The sequence below is a fragment of the Pteropus alecto genome, unplaced genomic scaffold (genome assembly GCF_000325575.1).
Source record: "Pteropus alecto unplaced genomic scaffold, ASM32557v1 scaffold81, whole genome shotgun sequence".
Lineage (NCBI taxonomy): Eukaryota > Metazoa > Chordata > Mammalia > Chiroptera > Pteropodidae > Pteropus > Pteropus alecto.
The window spans coordinates 222,953-243,666 of NW_006433378.1; the positions used below are offsets into that span (position 1 = coordinate 222,953).

The 20,714-nt window shown below is 30.4% G+C and overlaps 1 protein-coding gene across 1 annotated transcript in view; it reads left to right on the plus strand.

Annotated features, from left to right (window-relative positions):
• The window catches only part of BCHE (butyrylcholinesterase), a 49,214-nt gene that overhangs the window by 3,507 nt on the left and 24,993 nt on the right, over positions 1–20,714 (plus strand). Inside the window, exon 2 of the mRNA XM_006908174.3 lies at positions 2,383–3,907. Within this exon, the coding sequence (XP_006908236.1) occupies positions 2,383–3,907 (1,525 nt within the window). The remainder of the gene's footprint in view (positions 1–2,382; positions 3,908–20,714) is intronic.

Below are 20,714 nucleotides of genomic sequence, written 5' to 3' on the forward strand. Positions count from 1 at the left end.
CAGTAGAACATTCATTGAGTTAAGCTGAAGAGAGGAATGAATCTGACCAGAGATGCTGTGATTAATCTGTTGAAATGCAATTCAGAGGAAACAGGTTTTGTATCTTAATTCCTTTTGCTTTCCAAAGCAAGTTTTTAAAAAATAAAAAAAAAAAATGCACCGTAATATTTTGCTCTTCTCCAAATACCCACCCCCATTAATTTAAAAGAAAGGGCTTAAAAATTATAGAAGAAAAAAAACAAAAACTATGGTAGCAGTGCCTTTAATACTCTTAAACTGTTAGAAATATAAAATTTAATTAGTAAGTGTCAAGTCATAGGAGATTTTCTATTATTATATCATATTTATTTATTATTATTTATAATATAACAAATTATGTTTATTATAATTATAATAATATCTAAATATTATAAAAGTATAAAAATAGCATTAAATATTATATTATATACTTAAATAATATAAAATATTGGTTTTGGCACAAATTCAATTGTATCGAAATGGAGAACATAAAAAATAATAATCCCATTTGATTTTTAAAAACCTTATAACTATAATTATATATAAATATATGTATAAATATATGCATATATGTGAATATCAATAGAATTAGATATAGATATATAGATATAGACACAGTCACAGGCATAGACAAAGATATAAACAGAGACAGAGATAGAGATATATCTGTAAGTCCTGGGCACTGGACAAAATACCATCCTCAATGAACTAGTTTATTCAGATATTTTGAGAGGACCAAAAATACTTGTTAATTACTAGCTCCTATGAGCAGGTGGTGAATGAGGCTGATTTTAAATGGAGTATCTCCAATCTGAGACAATTATCAGAATAGGGCCTTACAATCTACCTTTTAAAACAATCTAAATTGAAATAATAATAATAAAAATAATAATAATAATAATAATAATTCTTAATACTTAGAGAATTAGCTTCTTGGACACATAGGTTGGATTTATAATTACAGTGTCAAAAAGTAGTAAAGAGAAGACTTTGTATGTTTGTGGACCTTTGTTATTATTATGTGGATGAGTTTAGTGTTTGTATTTGACAATTTGTATCAGTTTTTCTTTCCATTATACAAAAGTGTTAGTGTTTTTAAATGATATTTTGCATTACATTTTCTGTATCTCTTTGTCACATGGATTTCAGAATCTGATTTTTCAAATTATTATGTTTTTAAAAACTCAAGAGTGCATTACAAATTTTTAATAAAACTTTGAACTCCCAAAATGGTCTTTTCATATCACCAAATGAATATTATTTAATAAAATTATAAATAGTTATGATTTTGTAGATCTCAAAGATTACTTTTGCTTCCCCCACTTTTCCAAGTAATTTATCAGATTTAGTCCTTTTATTTCACTCATTTTGTCCACTATCAAAATACAAGTAAGTCTGACCATGCTAACACATTTAACTTTGCTAGTTGTACATACTTTATTAACAAATTAACAGTGTGCATTGCATAATCTCAGTGTAAAATTACTTCTAAATCATTATCTCCTCCCACACATATTATCAACCACTGGTTCTCTCCATTGACATTGTAATTTAGGTAGAGAAGCCCTTCATGGTTATTCAGCTTCAGAGAAATTGTTACGTATCCGCAGCCCTCCCTTTCTGTTTTTTTGTCCCCCACCCCCACCCCATAGGCCTTTATAATGGTAGCAGATTTATTAGTTTTCATAATTTGTAGGATAAAAAGTAACTACTGGGTTTTTTTTGTTACTTAACATTCAATGAATAGATTGTCCAAAATCTATTCTGAGCATAGACTAAGATTATATAAAGGAATAAACCACTAGGCAAAAAGGATCACAGAAAAGACCATGGAAACAAAAAAAGATAATAACAGAAATCTAAGGATCCTTAAATGATCTTAACATACTTCACAGTTCTGTCAGAAGCCAGCCAGCCATGATTAGAATTGTACATATTTCAAAGAATACCAGATCTTATACTTCTTCCTCTAACTAAGGTAAAAATTATATTTGCCATAAGTAGGCTACCACTGAATGCCACTTATTGTAGGGCTGTGTGTATATATGTGTATATATATATATATATAAGCGCCTAAGACAAACTTTCTATTCAAAATGCTAAATCTTCCTTACAGAGGTTTGATAATAAATTTTTCCAAAGTGAAATAATTTCAATTTTTTTATTCCACTTATTTCTTTTTGAAATCAAAAATGGAAATATCTTCAATTGTTTTGTCATTTTTTTACACAGGCCTTTCTAGTAGTAGCAGATTTATTATTTTTCATCATTTGTAGGATTAATAAGAGCTACTATATTTTAATTAGCATCAATAAAATATAGGTGCATGAGACTGTTAAAACTTCCTATCTACCTCTCTTTTAGAAACCAATATGCAGAGCAAGGGTACAATTGTATGCATCCAATTTCTTTTGCGGTTTCTTCTGCTCTGGGTGCCTATCGAAAAGTCACACACTGAAGAAGACATCATTATTACAACCAAGAATGGTAAAGTCAGAGGGATGAACTTGTCAGTTCTTGGTGGCACAGTAACAGCCTTTCTCGGAATTCCCTATGCACAGCCACCTCTTGGTAGTCTTCGATTCAAAAAGCCACAATCCTTGGCCAACTGGTCCAATATTTGGAATGCCACAAAATATGCAAATTCCTGCTATCAAAACACAGATCAAAGTTTTCCAGGCTTCCTTGGATCAGAGATGTGGAATCCAAATACTGACCTCAGTGAAGACTGTTTATATCTGAATGTGTGGATTCCAGCACCTAAACCGAAAAATGCTTCTGTAATGATATGGATCTATGGTGGTGGTTTTCAAACTGGAACATCATCTTTACATGTTTATGATGGCAAGTTTCTGGCACGGGTTGAAAGAGTTATCATAGTTTCAATGAACTATAGGGTGGGTGCTCTAGGATTCTTAGCTTTACCAGGAAATCCTGAGGCACCAGGGAATGTGGGCTTATTTGACCAACAGTTGGCACTTCAGTGGGTCCAAAAAAACATAGCAGCTTTTGGTGGAAATCCTAAAAGTGTAACTCTCTTTGGAGAAAGTGCAGGAGCAGCTTCAGTTAGCCTTCATTTACTTTCTCCTAGAAGCCAACCATTGTTTACTAGAGCCATTCTGCAAAGTGGATCTTCTAACGCCCCTTGGGCGGTAATGTCTCTTTACGAAGCTAGGAACAGAACATTCACCTTAGCTAAATTTATTGGTTGTGCTAGAGAAAATGAGACTGAGATAATCAAATGCCTTCGAAATAAAGATCCCCAGGAAATTCTTCTGAATGAAATGTTTGTTGTCCCCTATGATACTCTCTTATCAGTAAATTTTGGTCCAACTGTAGATGGTGATTTTCTCACTGACATGCCAGACACACTGCTCCAACTTGGACAGTTCAAAAAAACCCAGATCTTGGTGGGTGTTAATAAAGATGAAGGGACAGCATTTTTGGTATACGGTGCTCCTGGTTTCAGCAAAGATAACAATAGTATTATAACTAGAAGAGAATTTCAAGAAGGTTTAAAAATATTTTTTCCAGGAGTGAGTGAATTTGGAAGGGAATCGATCCTCTTCCATTACATGGACTGGTTAGATGATCAGAGAGCTGAAAATTACCGTGAAGCCTTGGATGATGTTGTTGGGGATTACAATATCATATGCCCTGCCTTAGAGTTCACCAAAAAGTTCTCACAATGGGAAAATAGTACCTTTTTTTACTATTTTGAACATCGATCGTCCAAACTTCCTTGGCCAGAATGGATGGGAGTGATGCATGGTTATGAAATTGAATTTGTCTTTGGTTTACCTCTGGATAGAAGAGTTAATTACACAAAAGCTGAGGAAATTTTGAGTAGATCCATAATGAAACGCTGGGCAAATTTTGCAAAATATGGGTAAGTGTCAATTTTTGTAATTGTTCTTATTTTGTTTTGCTTGTTTTGTTTGCTTAGCTTTGCTTGGTGTCCACTGTAGACTTCATTAAAGGCACAGAAACGTTTTAAATATGTCCTCTCTTTGTACCTTAAGCTGGTTGTTTATTATGATGATGATGATGATGATGATGATGATGATGATGTAGTGAATTTCAATTCCTTGCATCAGTGTGCTTAAAAGGAATCATCAAAGAACTTGCATGAAAAATATTTTCTAATTTAATTTCCAAAATATTGCAAAGCACTTTAGCAATGTAAAGTTTATATGGAAATAGATGTTGGGAACTAGAATTATTGTGACCATGCTTTTTAACCTGAAAGTTTGTAATGTTCACAGATTTAGGAAAGGATAGAAATATTCCTTCTCTTTATTCTCTTAAGCAGGGGTACAGTGGTACTTGCTATGTGAAGAAACACATGCCTGCTCTGGGAAATCAAAGGGCAAGACGGTAATAGGTTTGGCCCTCAGATTGCTTAAAATACAGAGTTTTCCATTTTATCAAAATTTTTACCTTAATAGATTTGTCAGCACTTTTAGGTGATGTGTGTTGGACAGGAGCTACAAGGCTTCTCATATTTAGCTAAGCTGTTTTCTACTTGAGCACTCCTATGACTGATGCATAATCAGAGACTACAAAAGAACACACTTAATATTATATGTTTTAAATAGTGTAATATTATGTCTTTAAGAGTCTAAAGAAAATAATCTGTTGGAATATATTTTCTAATTTGCATATTTTCTAAAGATATAAATGTATGTGTATAGATAATAAGGTTTTCTTCTTCACTGCATTTGTAAACCAAAAACAAATTTTATACATTACAATAATTTGTATCAATGTGAATACATTAAAAAAATAGAAATTTGGGCATCTATCTTTAAAAGGAGTGCTTAGAGAAGCTCACAAATTGATCTATTGGATTAATCCAATCTGTCATACTGTCTTTTATAATTTAAAAGAATGTTGATAGTGATATGATTGCTTTCTGGTTTCTTTTCCATCCTCCATTTGAAATTCATTGTACTCCATGTTGTTATTGTGTGTCTCTTTCTACAAAGTGCTTATAAAATTCTTAAAAATGTTTGATACTTATCTGTGTATAAAGTACTTTACACTGTGTATAAAGCTAAAATTCTTCCATCTAAAGCATTAAGAAGCCTCTGTAATCTTGCTGCAACCCATATTCCCCAACAACATCTGACTGCGTGGTAGGCCACGTAGCTCATTAATGCCAAAGATTTAAAGCTTAACTGTACCTTAGAGCCTTTCCTTGCTATGTGCCTTGTTTAAGATATTCAGTAGCCCTCTCCTTTTTGATGGCACAAGTCCTACTAGTTTTGGGTTTTTTTTTTAAGGTCCTCAGCACTGGCATGTTTCATCAAGCATGTCTTTAATTCCTAGAGTTGTAATTGCTTCAGACCGCTTTTACTCTCACAGAGGTTATTGACTATACCTTGTCTATATGCTATCTTTCATTGTGTCTTGAGCATCCTAAACTAGACTAAACTAGCTTCTTGAAAGAGAAACCGTGGTTTTTTTGGATACTCATTAGAATTACTTATATCTCATTCTGTTCTCTCCCTAAAGGCTATATCCATATTAAATCATTTGAATGTTTTTAATTCTTTCTCACAATTCTAGAGATTATAAATAATTTAAGGAGAAATAGTTCATAAAATTATTGATGCTTGTAATTTTTAAAGGACTTTCTATGTTTCAACTTTGGATGTTGAAAGCATCAAGAAATTTATATCTTCTCATGCCACAATCTAGAACACTGAGAATCAGATGTGGTAAATGTCTTGTTTATGGCACTCAGACAGAAACAGATCAAAGAAGAGAATCTTTGATACTTAATAGAATAAATTGTTTAATCCTAATCTACTTCTATGATTAACATAGTTTAATGGAAAAAGATGAAGATTGACACATTAATTATAATAATAAATTCATATAAATGAGATTATAAACCAAAAGATTAAAGTAGTTTACCCATAACGAGATGTCGCTTTAGTTGATGAGTTTCTTTATAGTTACACAATTGAACAGATACAACATATGCGTTGAGAGTTCACATGATGGCAAACATATTAATATCCTAGTATGCATTATCTTTTTCCAAAGCATACTGCTAAACAAATATAGAAGCTTAGAATGGTTAAGTAAACTCCAGTGGAAACAAAATTGGTAAGTGCTAGGTTTGGAATCTAACCACATCTGTCTGCCCACAAACATGATGCTCTAACTTTGTGGTTGTCATCCCAGGGAATAACGTCTAGAGCGGTCTTTTAGTGTCATGACTAGGAGTGTAGGTGCTACTGGCAAGTAAAGGCCAAAGAAGATGCTAAACATCCTGTCATGCACCAGGGAGCCCCCAAAACAAAGAATTATTCATTCCAAAGGTCGATAATGCCAATATCTAGAACTCGTAGATTTATACTTCCACATGACCTCGAAATGACATATTCAGAAAGTAAAAGAATAGAACTAAGAATTATAATTATCATTCAGGAAAATAAGTTTTAATAGATTATTTCCTTCTTAAATAATGAGTCAAATATATACTGTATTTTTCATTACGATTAAGTTCAAAGTAATTGTAAATTTTTCTTTATGATTATTTTGCCACTGAGTTGTTTAGTAATGTTATTTAACATCCAAATATCTGGATAATTTCTAGTTATCTGGTTGTGTATTTCTAATTTAAGCCAGTTCTAGTAAGAACCGTAAGTTCTGTAGATTTCCCCTTTGAAATATATTGAAAATTATTTTATAACCCAAGATATAATCTTTATGGGTTATTATTTTATAACCCAAGATATAATATTATTTTATGTATTCTCGAAATAAATCTGTGCTCTTCAGTTATTTGACTGAAGATGTGTTCTGTAAATAATTAGTTTATGGTTGCTCAGGTCTTCTAATACTCTTCCTAATATTGTCTACTTTTTTCAATACTGAGAGAGGGGTATTAACATCTTTGAATATAATTGTGGTTTTATTTATTTCTCCATTTAGCTCTGATAATTTTCCCTTTAGTAATTTAAATCAATACTATTAATTCCATGTACATTTATGATTATGCATTTCTGATTAATTTATTTTTTTATCATAAAATGTCTCTCTTTGTCCTGGAGTTGGCTTTTTCTAATATTGTGATAGACACATCAAGTTTCCCATGGTTATGTTTACATAATATATTTTGTTCCACATTTTTATACAACCCACCTATTTTTTTTTTTTTAAAAAAAAGACCTTCTTCACACAGTTGGTGTAATTAATCCATTTAGCATTTAATGTAATTATCAATATGATTTTGTTTAATTCTACCATCTTGCTATTTTTTAATTTGTCCTTCCAATTGCTCTTTTGAAGCTTTTTTCGCATTAATTGAAATTTTTTTTTATTATTCCATTCTATTTTTATATAGATGTTTTAGTTTGCCTTTAATTTTTTATCCACTGGGGGATAAAAAATTAAAGGGGGAAACATGTTTTATTTTACCAGGCAGTTCAATTAAAGGGTGTGTTTAGACTTGAATTTGACTTAAATGTATAACAGGCTTGGCTTTATATTTGTTTAGGGTGGATCCATAGAAAGTCCAAGATATTTTATAGACCCTCCAACTTGGCAGGGTCTATATTGAGGATATTGCAGGTACTTGGTTTAAAAATCTGTTAGGGTGAGCATAGACTAGGTCTCATTGTATTCTCTTACTTCTAAGGTATTGGACTTCCACTCAACTGAACACTGAGTATCAATGAGGTATTAATGAGATATAAACAAAGTGTTGTCAATATTATTATAGTTATTCATTCTCCAACTTGTCCAATCATTTTTCTGCTCTCAGCTCTGCAGCATTGTCTCTCTGAAGAGCCTCTTATACTCTCACCAAAGATCTGCAGGGAGAATTCTAGCCCAACCAAAGATCTGCAGGGAGAATTCTAGCTCATACCTTTTGCCAAGCTTCCTCCTTTCTGGAGTCCTGCTCCCCAGATTCTAGCTTCTTCCACGTCTCAGAATTCTTATTTCTATCTCTTAACCTCACTAGAACTACTATACTCTGCTTAGGCTCAAGCATGCTGTATCTTTGATAAGAAATTATCATGCGAATAACCACAGTAAATATGGACTCGACTTGGAGTTCCCCGTCTCAAACGTCAGATTTGTGCTGCCTATTATCCAGTTTAGGAAACTTATTGCCTTGTTTTTTCATTGTCCAGTATTATAATTGTTTATGGTGAGAGGACTAATCTAGTTTCAATCACTCCATCATGGGTGAAGATAAAAGCACAACCTCTCCTCTCATTTATATTTCAAGGGAATCTTAACCTTTATATTTTTCATTCAATTCTTTGAACTCATTTTTTGTTACTTTAATAGATTTTACTAATTTCCAAGATATATAAAAACTTTTATAATTTGATTTCTTGACAAAAATAAAAAAAAAATCACTCTGTGGCAAGAGTAAATGGTATTCACATTTAGTATCTTTAGCAGTGTTTGAGATTCCTTGCAAAACAGAAGCCATGATATAATTTAGGGCTTTGCTAATTGTAATTACCACCTATATGTACTTTGATTGCCTCTGCTTTACCCTCAATCTCATCTCTAAAAGTGAACTTAAAAAGCTTACCCTAATAGCACACAAGTATATATATATGCATTACATCCAAAATCTTATGCTAATATATGTTGAAATATCAATACAATAAGTATATATATATACCATCAATTGTTCATCCAAGTAATGATTTGATGACCAACAAATTAAATTAAGCAGCACTTAATAACATCCTTCCAGCACTATCCCAGCAATAAAGGAAATTGGTGAAAGCAAACTTGATTTATCAGAGACCGGAACAGTTAAAGAAGAAAAATAAGCCAAAATATAATTAGTAGGATAATGTAAGATAAGGGAAGATCATTATTCCAGGACCCATGCAGTTGCCTCCTACTGTTGCAGAACATCTTTTGTTTACTAAACCCTCTCTAGGTCATCTATTCAGAGCTCTTGTGTACAACTTCAAGGGGTTGTCATTCACAGAACAGTTACACAGTCTTCCCCATCGTATGTGACTGCCCTGATGTGTTTAGTGTTAACCTTTCTGCAGATTCTATGTATATATAACCTTAGGCAAGTTACTTAAAATTCTTAACTGTTTTTTTTCTTATCTGTAAAATGGGGATATAAATACACCTCTCTAACTAACACATTAAAATATACCTTTTCAATGACAGAAAATGTCATTCCTCCTTTCTGTTAAATAATTCAATTTTTCCACTACCAACACAAACTACTTCGATCTATTCTTATCTAAGATTAAACTTGGCTTCCACTTAAAAATGTATAATTGTTTAACTTCCTGGCTTAACATTAACTGATCTGAAGTTTTCAAACAAACAAAAGTAAATTGCAAAGTTGAGGCAATTAACTTGCTTCTGGTTTTTTTTTGTGAATTTATTTATTCAGAGCCCCTCTAAAATGGTTAATGTTTCCTAACACATTTTTGTCAAAAATAAATGTTATTGACACAAATCACTTTATTTTATCCTATTTTGATATCATGAAAACAAAAAATTATTTAACAAAGTATTTGTAAGTAACTTTACAACAGCATACCTGCTGCTAGTCTCATGTATTTTATTTCTTTATTATTTATTCCTTTACACTGTAAAGAACTTTATCACAAAATAATTTAATTTTTAAATGGAAACAAAAATATATTACTAAAATTTTAGTCCTATGGTTTACTGATTTGTAAAAAATAGATAAGAACGGTTCTTGATTTTTTTAATGGAAAGTAGATGTGATTAAATTAAATGCTAAGCCATAATTTCTTAGTGCATAAGATTTCTTGAAATAATTGAGACAATTTAAAAATAGACACTCTTCTGTGTACTAAATTATAATTGTAATCATTAAATATTACAGATTTGCCAAATTTCTAAAGCAGCGAACTTCCTAATTTGGATTATTTGAGAGATACATATAACTCATATATGTATATATGTATATATAACTTATATATATATATATCTGTATACACACACACTAAGAGATGTATGCTTCATATGTATTGCCATAACTTGATTATAGTATAAGAAATGTACTCAATAATAACATATTTTCTAATATTTATAATGTGAAGTTGATTTAATTATATGTAGTGTTTAATAGGTATATTTTTTCTTAGTTACTTCTATATGACATGAGAAATAAAGTAATTGAAAAAGCAAAATTTCAATCCTACTTATTTTTCAAATAAGCATATTTTCTTAGTGTATTTCCTGATTTTTCTTATCTGGAATTATTTTATGTTTCCAAGAGGTAATAGAAAAGCTGAAGAAATGTCAAAAAAAGTATAAGTGAAGACCCAGTACTCCTTCATTCTAAATCTCTGTATAGGAATTTAGAATATGTCTGTATTCATTATACAGAGTTTATGCAATTCCTTCACCAAGAAATTAATTTTCAAATTACACTCGAATTTGTTTTTTTTAAATATATTTTTCAACTTAACAAAATAATATTCTAGGACTTAATTACAACACACTTAAGAGATATCTTAAATATATCAAAAAGATAGTTTTAACATGAATGGAACCATTACACTGATGAGGTATGAAATATATGGATTCTATTAGAATGAAAAATGTTGAAACGATGACACTATCTAACATTTTTTTCAGATGAGAAAAGTGTGGTCCATAGAACAAAAGGGAATTGGAGCTAATAGGTGACAGAACAAAGATTAACTATGACTCAAGACTATTAGCTTTCATTTCCTTGTATTATCTATTCACCAGGTTGCCTTCACCATGAATTATTAAAAGCAGTCATTAAATATGCTTAGGAAATGTATTTGGTTGCAAACTCATAATTTTAACATGTTAGCATGCTGATACCTGCCTGGTTAATGTTACAAAAGTAAGGACAGAGAACAGACTAAAATTAGACATTGTGACATATAACGAGAAATTTAAATCTGTGAAACACTGTCATCTGGCTATCTAGTCCAATTATTATCAGGCTTATAATTAGATTTTCTGACAGATAATAGTTCATGTGGTTTCCATAATGAAGAAAAAAATCTTTACCCTCTGATTCTATAATTATTTGTGGTATGTTATTGTAATTAACCTAACTGGAACATTTTGATGACTTTGCAAAAGGACCAGGGTTCAAATCTCTTTGGATTTATTTTACTGCTATGTTGACAGCATTAATGTTTTATTACTTTAAGTCCTTTTCCTCCCTTAAGAATTAGGTGAGGAATTATTCAGCAAGAAATAAAACAATTAATGTTAGCTCCAGTGTTCCTGTTAAAGTACTTTAAGTTTGCCAGATAGAACATAAATGTAGGTGAAAAATGATATATATACATTAGTGTAATTTATTTGAAAAGAAAGAATTATGTGATGTTACAGGACAATTTAAAGTGTACATAAGATCACTTGTAAAACCATTTCAGAGTGCAACAGTATTTTACCATCAGTGACAGTGGAATGAGAAGAAAAACCAAATCCCCAAAGGGCTACATCTGTGAAGACAGCTATAAAACTAAAATATATTTGACTAAGTGTTTCAAAATACTCTATTACAGTAAAGAAAGAAAAACAAATGCTTTTGTAGTATAATGGGGCTCATTAAAACATAAAAGTCAAATTTATAAGATCCACTACTTAGAAGTAACTTAATGTGCTTTGTTCTCTGTTTCTCAGTGTTTTCTGTATTTGGAAAATAACTATAACATTTGTAAACCTTAACTTTAGTCTGAAATTAGAATTAATCAATTATTTTTTTATATATTGAAGTTATAATTATTTCAAGAATATACATATAAATGCAATATTTTTTAAAAACTATCAGATATGAAATAATAACTTCAAATTTCACAAAGAATAAAATGCAGAGACTTTATTTATTTTATAAAATGCTACATGTTTTTGACTGTTCCTTAATGAGATAAAACTACAATGTGTTTGGTCAGATTAATGAAGTCCAAAAAATTATTCTTAATCCAATTTGCCTTCCCAGTCAATAACATTCAAATTCGAATGCTGAAAAAGATAACTGCATTCCTTTTTTTATATATATGTTAATATTTTGCCTGGATTCCTTCATATTATCATGATAGGAATTATTAACTTCTTGGGATGATCTGTAGATTTATTGTAAATGAAATGTTAATAATAACTTGTCCACAGACCTTTGTTATGTAAAAGCAAGTGAGTCTTTACCCTACACAAATGAAGTTGAATTATTTTTGGTGTATCAGTTTGTAAGGATTGAGATCAAAATAATATTTGTTTTATTACTAGAGTTAAAATATTAATTAAAAATATATTTTATCTGATAAACCATTACAAACCAAAATTATATCCAGTGTTGTCACATGTGTTAGATTTTATGTTTTGCTGAGAATCTATAATTTCAATCACACTTGTTTGATAATGTTTATGAAAGTATAAAAAATTATGCATTTTATCAAACTCCTTAAAAAATAATCTATATTTATATAGAGCACTTGCTAATCACAAGTAAAATTTTTTTGTGTATAGATGGATCGTGTATTATAGTGATTTGTTTTTTCATTCTCTCATTTAAGTCATTCAGCAAATATATTTGAAAGCCTATGAGCACCAATTATTACCTAGAGGATACAGCAGTAATGAAAATATGTGCAGAGAAAAATACAAAAAGCAAAGAAAAACACTGGGAGGTAACACAAAGCAAAAATCTCTACCTTCAAGGGCCTTACAATCTAATAGAAGGAAAAAGACAATAAACAAATAAATATATAATGTATTTTATAGTGACCAGAGCTCTGAAAAAAATATTAAGCATAATTGGGTGTATAGAGTAGATTGTAATGTTATTTGTAGAGATGTCATGAAAAGCCTCTGACAAAGCTATATTAGCGCAGAGTGACAGAGTTACTCATGTGGACATCTGGGAGGAAATAACCATGTCTATATCTTAGAGAAGTTTTCTCAGAAGAGAAAGGAGCAAGGGCATGCTCTAAGACTAGAGTATTTAAGATGTTGCAGGAACAGCAAGAAACCTAGTATATGTGAGTGCTGAGTGGTAGAAAGTAAAATCAGAGAAGTATAGAGGGCCAAGTTATTTAGGATTTGAAGCCTAGATAAATCCTTGGGATCTGAGTGAAAGAGTAAGCCATGAAAGATTGGGGGCAGCTGAGTGGCATAGTTAGACTCTAACTTCATAGGCATCTCTCTGATTGATCTATAAATAAGGGTAAAATAGAAGAGCTAAGAGGCCAGTGTAGAAGTGATAGTGTCTTGGACTTGGTTTAAGTAGAAATAAAGGATTAAATTCAGGATATACTTTGAAAGAAGATCTGATAGGGTTTGCTGATAATTTGGGTGTGGGATACGAGAGAAAAAGTGGAGACAAGGATTCTCTAAGGTTTTTGACCTGAGCTAACAGGATAGAGGTGCCATTTTCTGAAATAGAAATTATGATGGGAGGATGTTATTGGGATTTTGTAATCAAAAGCTCTATTTTAAACATTTTAAGTTTAAGGTACCTATTTTGCAGACACTTGGAGCAATAAAATAGTTATTCTGACACTAAAGTCTGGAATTCAAGAACGAGGTAAGGGCTAGAGATATAAATTTGGTATCTAATAGCATAGCGATGTTATTTAAAGCCATTAGACAAGATTATATCATTTATGGAGGCTGTAGCCAGAGCAGATGTCTGAGCTCTCCAAAATTAGAGGTCAGGAGAAGGCAGAGCAATCAACAGAGAGAATGAGTAGCCAATGAGTCAGAATATCTCCCCAAAACCAAATGAAGAAAGCACTTCAAGAAGGGAGTGAATATTTGTAGCAAATAAAGAATGAGTATAATGAAAACTATATAAAACTGTATATAAAAGTCTGTAGGTTAGGAAATGTGGAGGTTATTTGTATCAAATACATGTGATGTTTTGAAGGAAGAGTAGGAAATAAAACCTTAATAGAGATTCTAAAGAGAGTGGGAGGAGAGGAATTAGAAATTGAAATGTGAATCAACTTTTTCAAAGATCTTTACTCTGAAATACAGTAATGAAATCAAATCAAGAGATGTAAGGAAAAGCCAGGGTGGAATTTTTTTTATTGTTTTTGCATTTATATGAGGAATATTACAACATATTTGTGTGCTGATAGGAATTGTATAGTGATTAATGTGACTACTTTTGGTTTTGTGTCAGCATCATAATCATCTACCTAATTTTATTTATTTATTGGTTTGTTTGTTTATTTTTTTTAAAGAAAACAATGCATTTAAATACAATACAAGCCATTTGGTTAGAAGTCAAACAGTAACTTGAATTTTGTGGAGGACAAGCAAAGGGAATCAAGAGATGAGAAACAAAGGGAAAATAAAACCACCACCTAAATATTTTGAACATCAATAAAAGCTATCATAAAATATTTTTTTTATTATTTTTATTCCATAGAAAAGGTTGCATTTCATCATTTAGAACCATTGACTTGTACTGTGCCCTAAATTCTAAAGAATTCTTATTTTACTTTTTAAGATGAGAGACAAATCAGAAGCTGTAGTTTTCTGAGAACTAAGGTAGAAAGCAAGCAACTTTACAATAGTCCAAGAAGTCACAAGCTAACAAGACGAGTAGATAGAGAAATAACCTCTGATATGTAAACTAGTAAAAGTAGTGACAAGATATTGACCTTGAGACTACATAACATGCTATGTAGTGTGTTCCATGTGTCCTCTAGCATTGAGGGAAATATACAATGTTTGTTAAAATTTAATTTGTTAATGTAAAATGAATATGTTATAATAAAAATAAGTCCTTGAAGAATGCTATTTGCATATAATAATAATTATTATTATTTAGCCTTATTGTGTGGTCAGAATATTCTTTAAAAAGTACTGACCGAGTAGGCTTTGGATTAATAATTTTAAGCCTATTGTGTTGTTTGTGTTAATAATAACATTAATTAAAATTTATTAGCTGCTTATGTGCTAGCTCTGTGCTCAAGATTTCACTTTCATTATGACAGCCCTCTAAGGAAGTATGATCATCATCAACAGGTGGTGATGTTAAGGATACTGAGGCTTAAAGAGTTTAAGATGCTCAAAATTCCACGGTTATTAGAAAAAATCAGAGCTTCAATTTGAACCCTGTGGTCTGATGGAAACCAGGTATATCTTCCCATACTTTGCTCCTTCTCTGTTGGAATTTTTGTGTACCAGTAGCAAAGAAAAAGAGTATTACATTGCAGAAGTTATAGAAACCTAACAATGATAAAAATGATTAAAATTCAAAAATGCACAAGTTCTGATCTTGTCTTATTCATCAATTTTAGGTCCAGATAGTCTGTTGGTTACTCAGGTTTATAAAAGACTATGTATAAATAAAGATAAATTTTTTTGATCTCTACCTAACTTATATAGAGCCACATTGGTTGTTTTATATCTTTTTTTATTTAATTACATTCTCTTTCTACCATTAGAACTCTAGAGATCATTTATATGTAATAAGTGATATTAAATTGAGAAAAATTATTTACTTATAAATATGAAATTAAACTTTACCTTTAAAATTGCCCATTTTTATGTTAAAATTTTTAAAGAAAATTTGTTTAAAACTTATGTTTACATTTTTTGTCATCAAATGACGAAAATAGAACAATTTAATAACAGAGTTTAATTTCTTCAAGGGGAAACAATCTATGGATTTGGGAAATATAGTGTCTCACAAGCAGTGGAGCACTCTTTGTAAAGGAGGTTTGAACAAGAGCAAGTGACATAGAGCATTAGAAGCAGCAACACAGCAACAGAATGTGACCAGTTGGGGTTGCATATCTGACCTTATTTAGAGAGATCGAGGAACAAGGAAAATAGAATAGAGCCCAGAGTGGGTTTGATGCTTGGGGCTGACTGGATATACTGTATTTCTGGCCAAGTGGAGCATTTACAGGAACATGAAAATTGTCTATTTCGATTTGCAAGTGTAGGCACCCATCAAGCAGAAGCAGCTCCATCTTGGGCCTAGAAATTTATTTCAGCATTATGTTTTAATGTTCTTCTTGATTTTTTGAACTGGGAAAAGATTTTGGTATAAGTAAGTAAATCTAATTGGCAGATTAATTATGATTTAAACAGAATTTACCTTCAACCAGCTCTTCATACTTAGGGTTAATAATCTTTATTTTGTAAAGTAGTATAGACTTTACTAAATATTAGTACCTCATATATAAATTCTATCATGAACCTGCTCTAAATATAAACACAATTAGATATTTACAAATGGAAAATAGCAATTTAATAAAAAATAAAAATACAAATGAGAATGAAAGATGATTATAGTGAAATGATCAGCAAAAATATTTGATAATTTAATACCTAAAAAAAGAATATAAAAATTAGTTCAACCTCAAAAAGATTCCATCTACGCGTTAAGGTATCTTTTAAATTTTATTGTTAAATAGACAAAGTGAACCTTGAAATAATTGAAGTAAAGTTTTAAATCAAAGTTTTGACCCCTCCCCCGAAATGTATGCAGAGGACCCTCATGAAATGGTTGAGAATGAAAGTAAAAATGATTGAGCAATTAGAGAATTGTGGAAATCTTACGACATTATGAAAGGTGTCTTGAATGTTTTTAGTAGCTTGGAATGAGACAACAGAGAAAAGAGTCTAGAAAACCATCTGGAAGAACTAACGCCAATGTACAATGCTTTGGAGCATAGCTCCTTAATGACTATACTATACATCCATGTTTAAGAAGAAACCTCCTCTCACACCCGCATACTGTTAGTGTGTATGCCTATTTGCAGAATTATATTTCTTTCTATAGAATATAGGTCAAACATTTTTCATCATGAAAAATAACCATATTAAAGACATCCTGAATAAATATCAATTATACTACTGGTAACTAGCAAAAAAATATGAAAAAAATTATGTAAAATATTTAAATTTATTTTTATTTCTCTAGAGCTCTAAAATAGCTGTTATAAATACAATGTAAGAGGTTAATTTAAAGAGAAATAAAGATATTGTAATTCACAAAATTAGAAATGCCAGCATAAACAGTTTAAAAATTGAAAATGCCATTTATTTCAAACTATAATAGTTTTACAGTTTTCTTATGTTTAGCATGTGAAATAGATTATTATGCCAACAAGAGCGAATTAATGCCTTCAACTTAAACATAGCGTATAAATGGTGATAAATACTTTTGTTTTTTAAGTTTTGTAGTAGAACCACAAAAAAAATTTAAAGACTAAAAGATCCAATTTTTATACAGTTATGAATTCATATTTAAGAATCTTTGAATGAGGATATTATAGTATATTTTTATCTTTTCAAACTATTTAACTATTGATGAAGTTGTATATCTCAGATGTGGTACAAAAGTGTTGAGAATAGATAGATAAAAACCAAATAGATTCATTTATATAAACTTCTGTTTATTTCTGATAGAAATGAGGTGGTCTCTTTTCTGTGCTTGAAAGTCAGTGTTTGCAGAGTCTTTAGGATCCAGCCTGCAGACATTCTGAACTCTTGAACTAATCTACACTATAAAAAATCTCTAGAGCATAAAGGATGAGAAGGAGATAAAGGGAGAAAAGGAAAAAAAAAAGGAAATTTTAATTTATCAAGTTTCTAGCTTTGGACTAAGTGCTTTCACATATATTAACCAACTTAATTTTTATAACGAATTTTCTAAGCAGTTATTATCTTTACCAGTTAAATGGAGAACTAGGGTGAGTTAAATTGGACAAATCAACTGGCTAGACATAGTTTGAAATGAGCAATAACCCAAGTCATTCTGATAACAAAGCCCATTTCTTTCCGCTAGATCACCTAGACACCTTGTCACTTTAGATTTTACTTACTCACAATTCCATGTTTAGGTTGGAACTCCATGCAGTAGGAAGGTAAAACAATGGTTATCCATATGTCCTATCATCTCGATGAGGAAATAAATCTAAATTCTAAAATTAAATTGTGTTTATTTCAAATTTATAAATTAAAAATGTAATGCTAAAAACAGAAATAAAAAATATAATTTTTGAAGAACAAATTAAATTAATTTCTTTTATCAGTTGAGTTTTGTGTTTTTGGTAGATGCAGAAGATTCAGTTATTTCTGGTACATTTCCATTGTCTTTTCATGCAAGACCTCTCTCATGTTTAAAATTATTTTTCCATTTATTCTACATTTGTGCAGACTCCACATTCACTTCTCCCTCTCTAAGGCATGTTTGCACACAGGCGAAACATCTGTTCATTAATATATAAGTAGGTATGTCTTCACTTTATTTCAGACTGGTGTCCTTTGATAATACATGGAAATTTAATTAGAATATGGATTAGACCTCCACCCACATGTGCAGAATCACTTCTAATTTCATTTATTTTGTGGGGATTGATAACTGACTATTAAATGGAGAAATCTAAATCTCTCAACTTCAGATTAATTTGCAATTTCAGTCTTTAACTTTTGAGCAAGATTGTTTTATTTCTTCGGTTTTATACTCTACTAATTAAAATTTAGTATCGCTACTGTTTTCATGGTTGATTTTTTAAAATTAAAGATTAATTGCATCTATTTTATCGGTTGTATACTGCAGCAGCTTCATTTTTATCATTGCTGTGAAATAAATTTCAGTCAATTTCTTTATAACAAGTAAAATGTGAAAAAAAAGATACTAACTACTAACTGTTTGTTTTCATGTGTTAACCTTGAGTCAAATGTTTCAGTTCTTCCAGAAGTTTTTCCTCAGATTTATCTTCTGATCTTGCCACAGTTTGTCCTATAAGATAAAAGTTCTTTATTTAATGGTTTACTAAAGAACAACAAATTTTAAAGGAATAAAAAGAATAACAGCTTGTCTCAAATACTGCTAAGGAAACCAATGTCTAACAACTTATTATGAATTTCAGATGGAAGAACATTCTCCAGATGACTACTGAAGCAAGGCTGATAACAATGCATCTTTCTCCCAGTAGCAATTTAACTAGCGGTGTTTGTCCCAATATCACAATCTACCCTCAAACTGAAAAACTGGCAAAAACACATCCAAATACAAATGGAAACAAACATTATAGTGATAAAAGTGTGCAAAGTGTTCAATGAATCCCTTAAAATACATTAGCACACAAATGAAGGAAGTATATGTACTGGGAAGGTGCTCTTTTCCAGGACTCTATATGTAGTGTATGTCAGGATGGTATGAGTTTGAAAAATCTTCCTAGTAGGGACAATGTCAAAAACTATCATAAAATCTGCTGCTAGAAAATCACAACTTGAACAGAAAATTATTATCCATAGCTCATGTTGAGTATAACTATAGATAATAAAACTAATTCTTATCAGGTATCTATTTTAAAAAATTCAGTAAGCAAGAATATAGCCTTCCTGAAACTTATTATTTTTTGCCTCTAAAGTAAATATTACTTTTGTAATTGGTGTGAAAATAGAGATTGTATTTACATTACTTAATGCAATGTCTATCATATAGCGAGCATGATTAAGAATGGTAATTTTAATGATATTACTAGCAATCATAAATATAAAAAATCCTAACATGTAAAATTCTACTGACCTCTATAAGATACCAAGGAAATAGTGGTATTTTCCCATAAGTTATGATAATAAAAAATGTTTAGCTTGATAACACTTGAAAAAAAAGTTTGACAGTTAAAGAAATTTAAAGGCTGTGTTCTTTGAGACATAATTAAAGTCTATTCTTGCTATTATAAATTTAATAATCATAACAACCCTGCCTCTTCTTTTAGAGATCTTGTATATAGTATACTATGTACTTTACCTTGAAAGTTACTGTAATATGAAAGTATGTTACTTGTGGATTATAAAAAATACATATTAACATGGGTGAGATAGTTAGAGGGGAATATACCTAACAAACATTTGCCTTATGTACCACTGATAAAATTTTGCTAAGTATGAGCAATGGATCTAAATAGTTATTCATGTGAGTAGGTATAAACACATACGTAATGAAAAGAAACATATTTTAAAACAACTTAGATGTCAAACAAAATTTAAATCTACTTATTCTTCTTAAATTCTTATTTTATAACAATTTTTTAATAAAAAAGATTAAGTTATATTTAGAATGCCACACAAGAGAACCATGAAAATTCAAATTTAGTAGTAGTGTAGTCTTGACATCAGTTGAAAATTTTTATAAATTTAAAAATTGAAACCACATGGAAATTAGGTTTAGCTATTTTTTTGTAACTGGATATCAATATTTTCACTTATATTGGTTTAATGTTACCATCTAGACCCTCAAATAGCTTATATAAAATAAAAGGTGAAACATTTTACAACATAGAAAAATGAAAGTTAATCACAATTTTGTCTTCTACAAGCTACATACCAAATAATATTATGAACATCTATTTATCAGAAAAGTAAATAATTTTATAATAATGAGAAATATATATGGATTGTTTTCTTTTTAAATATATTAGGTAAAATAGTTCATGGCTTCCTTAGTGTTGAAACTTAATGTGTAGAGTCAAAAGGAGTAAATAGCTATAAATATATCACTCCACAATTGATGATAGTTTTCTTTTTTTCTACATTTCACTTTCTGAACATACCCACAGATAAGATTATAGTTAGTATTTTTCTTTAGTATATGTCTCTTTGATTTGAATGGCATTTGGAAGTATATTCATAGCAGTCTAAATGCTATCCAAAATCAGCCTTCTTATGTTATAACAAAAATAAAGTAACCACAG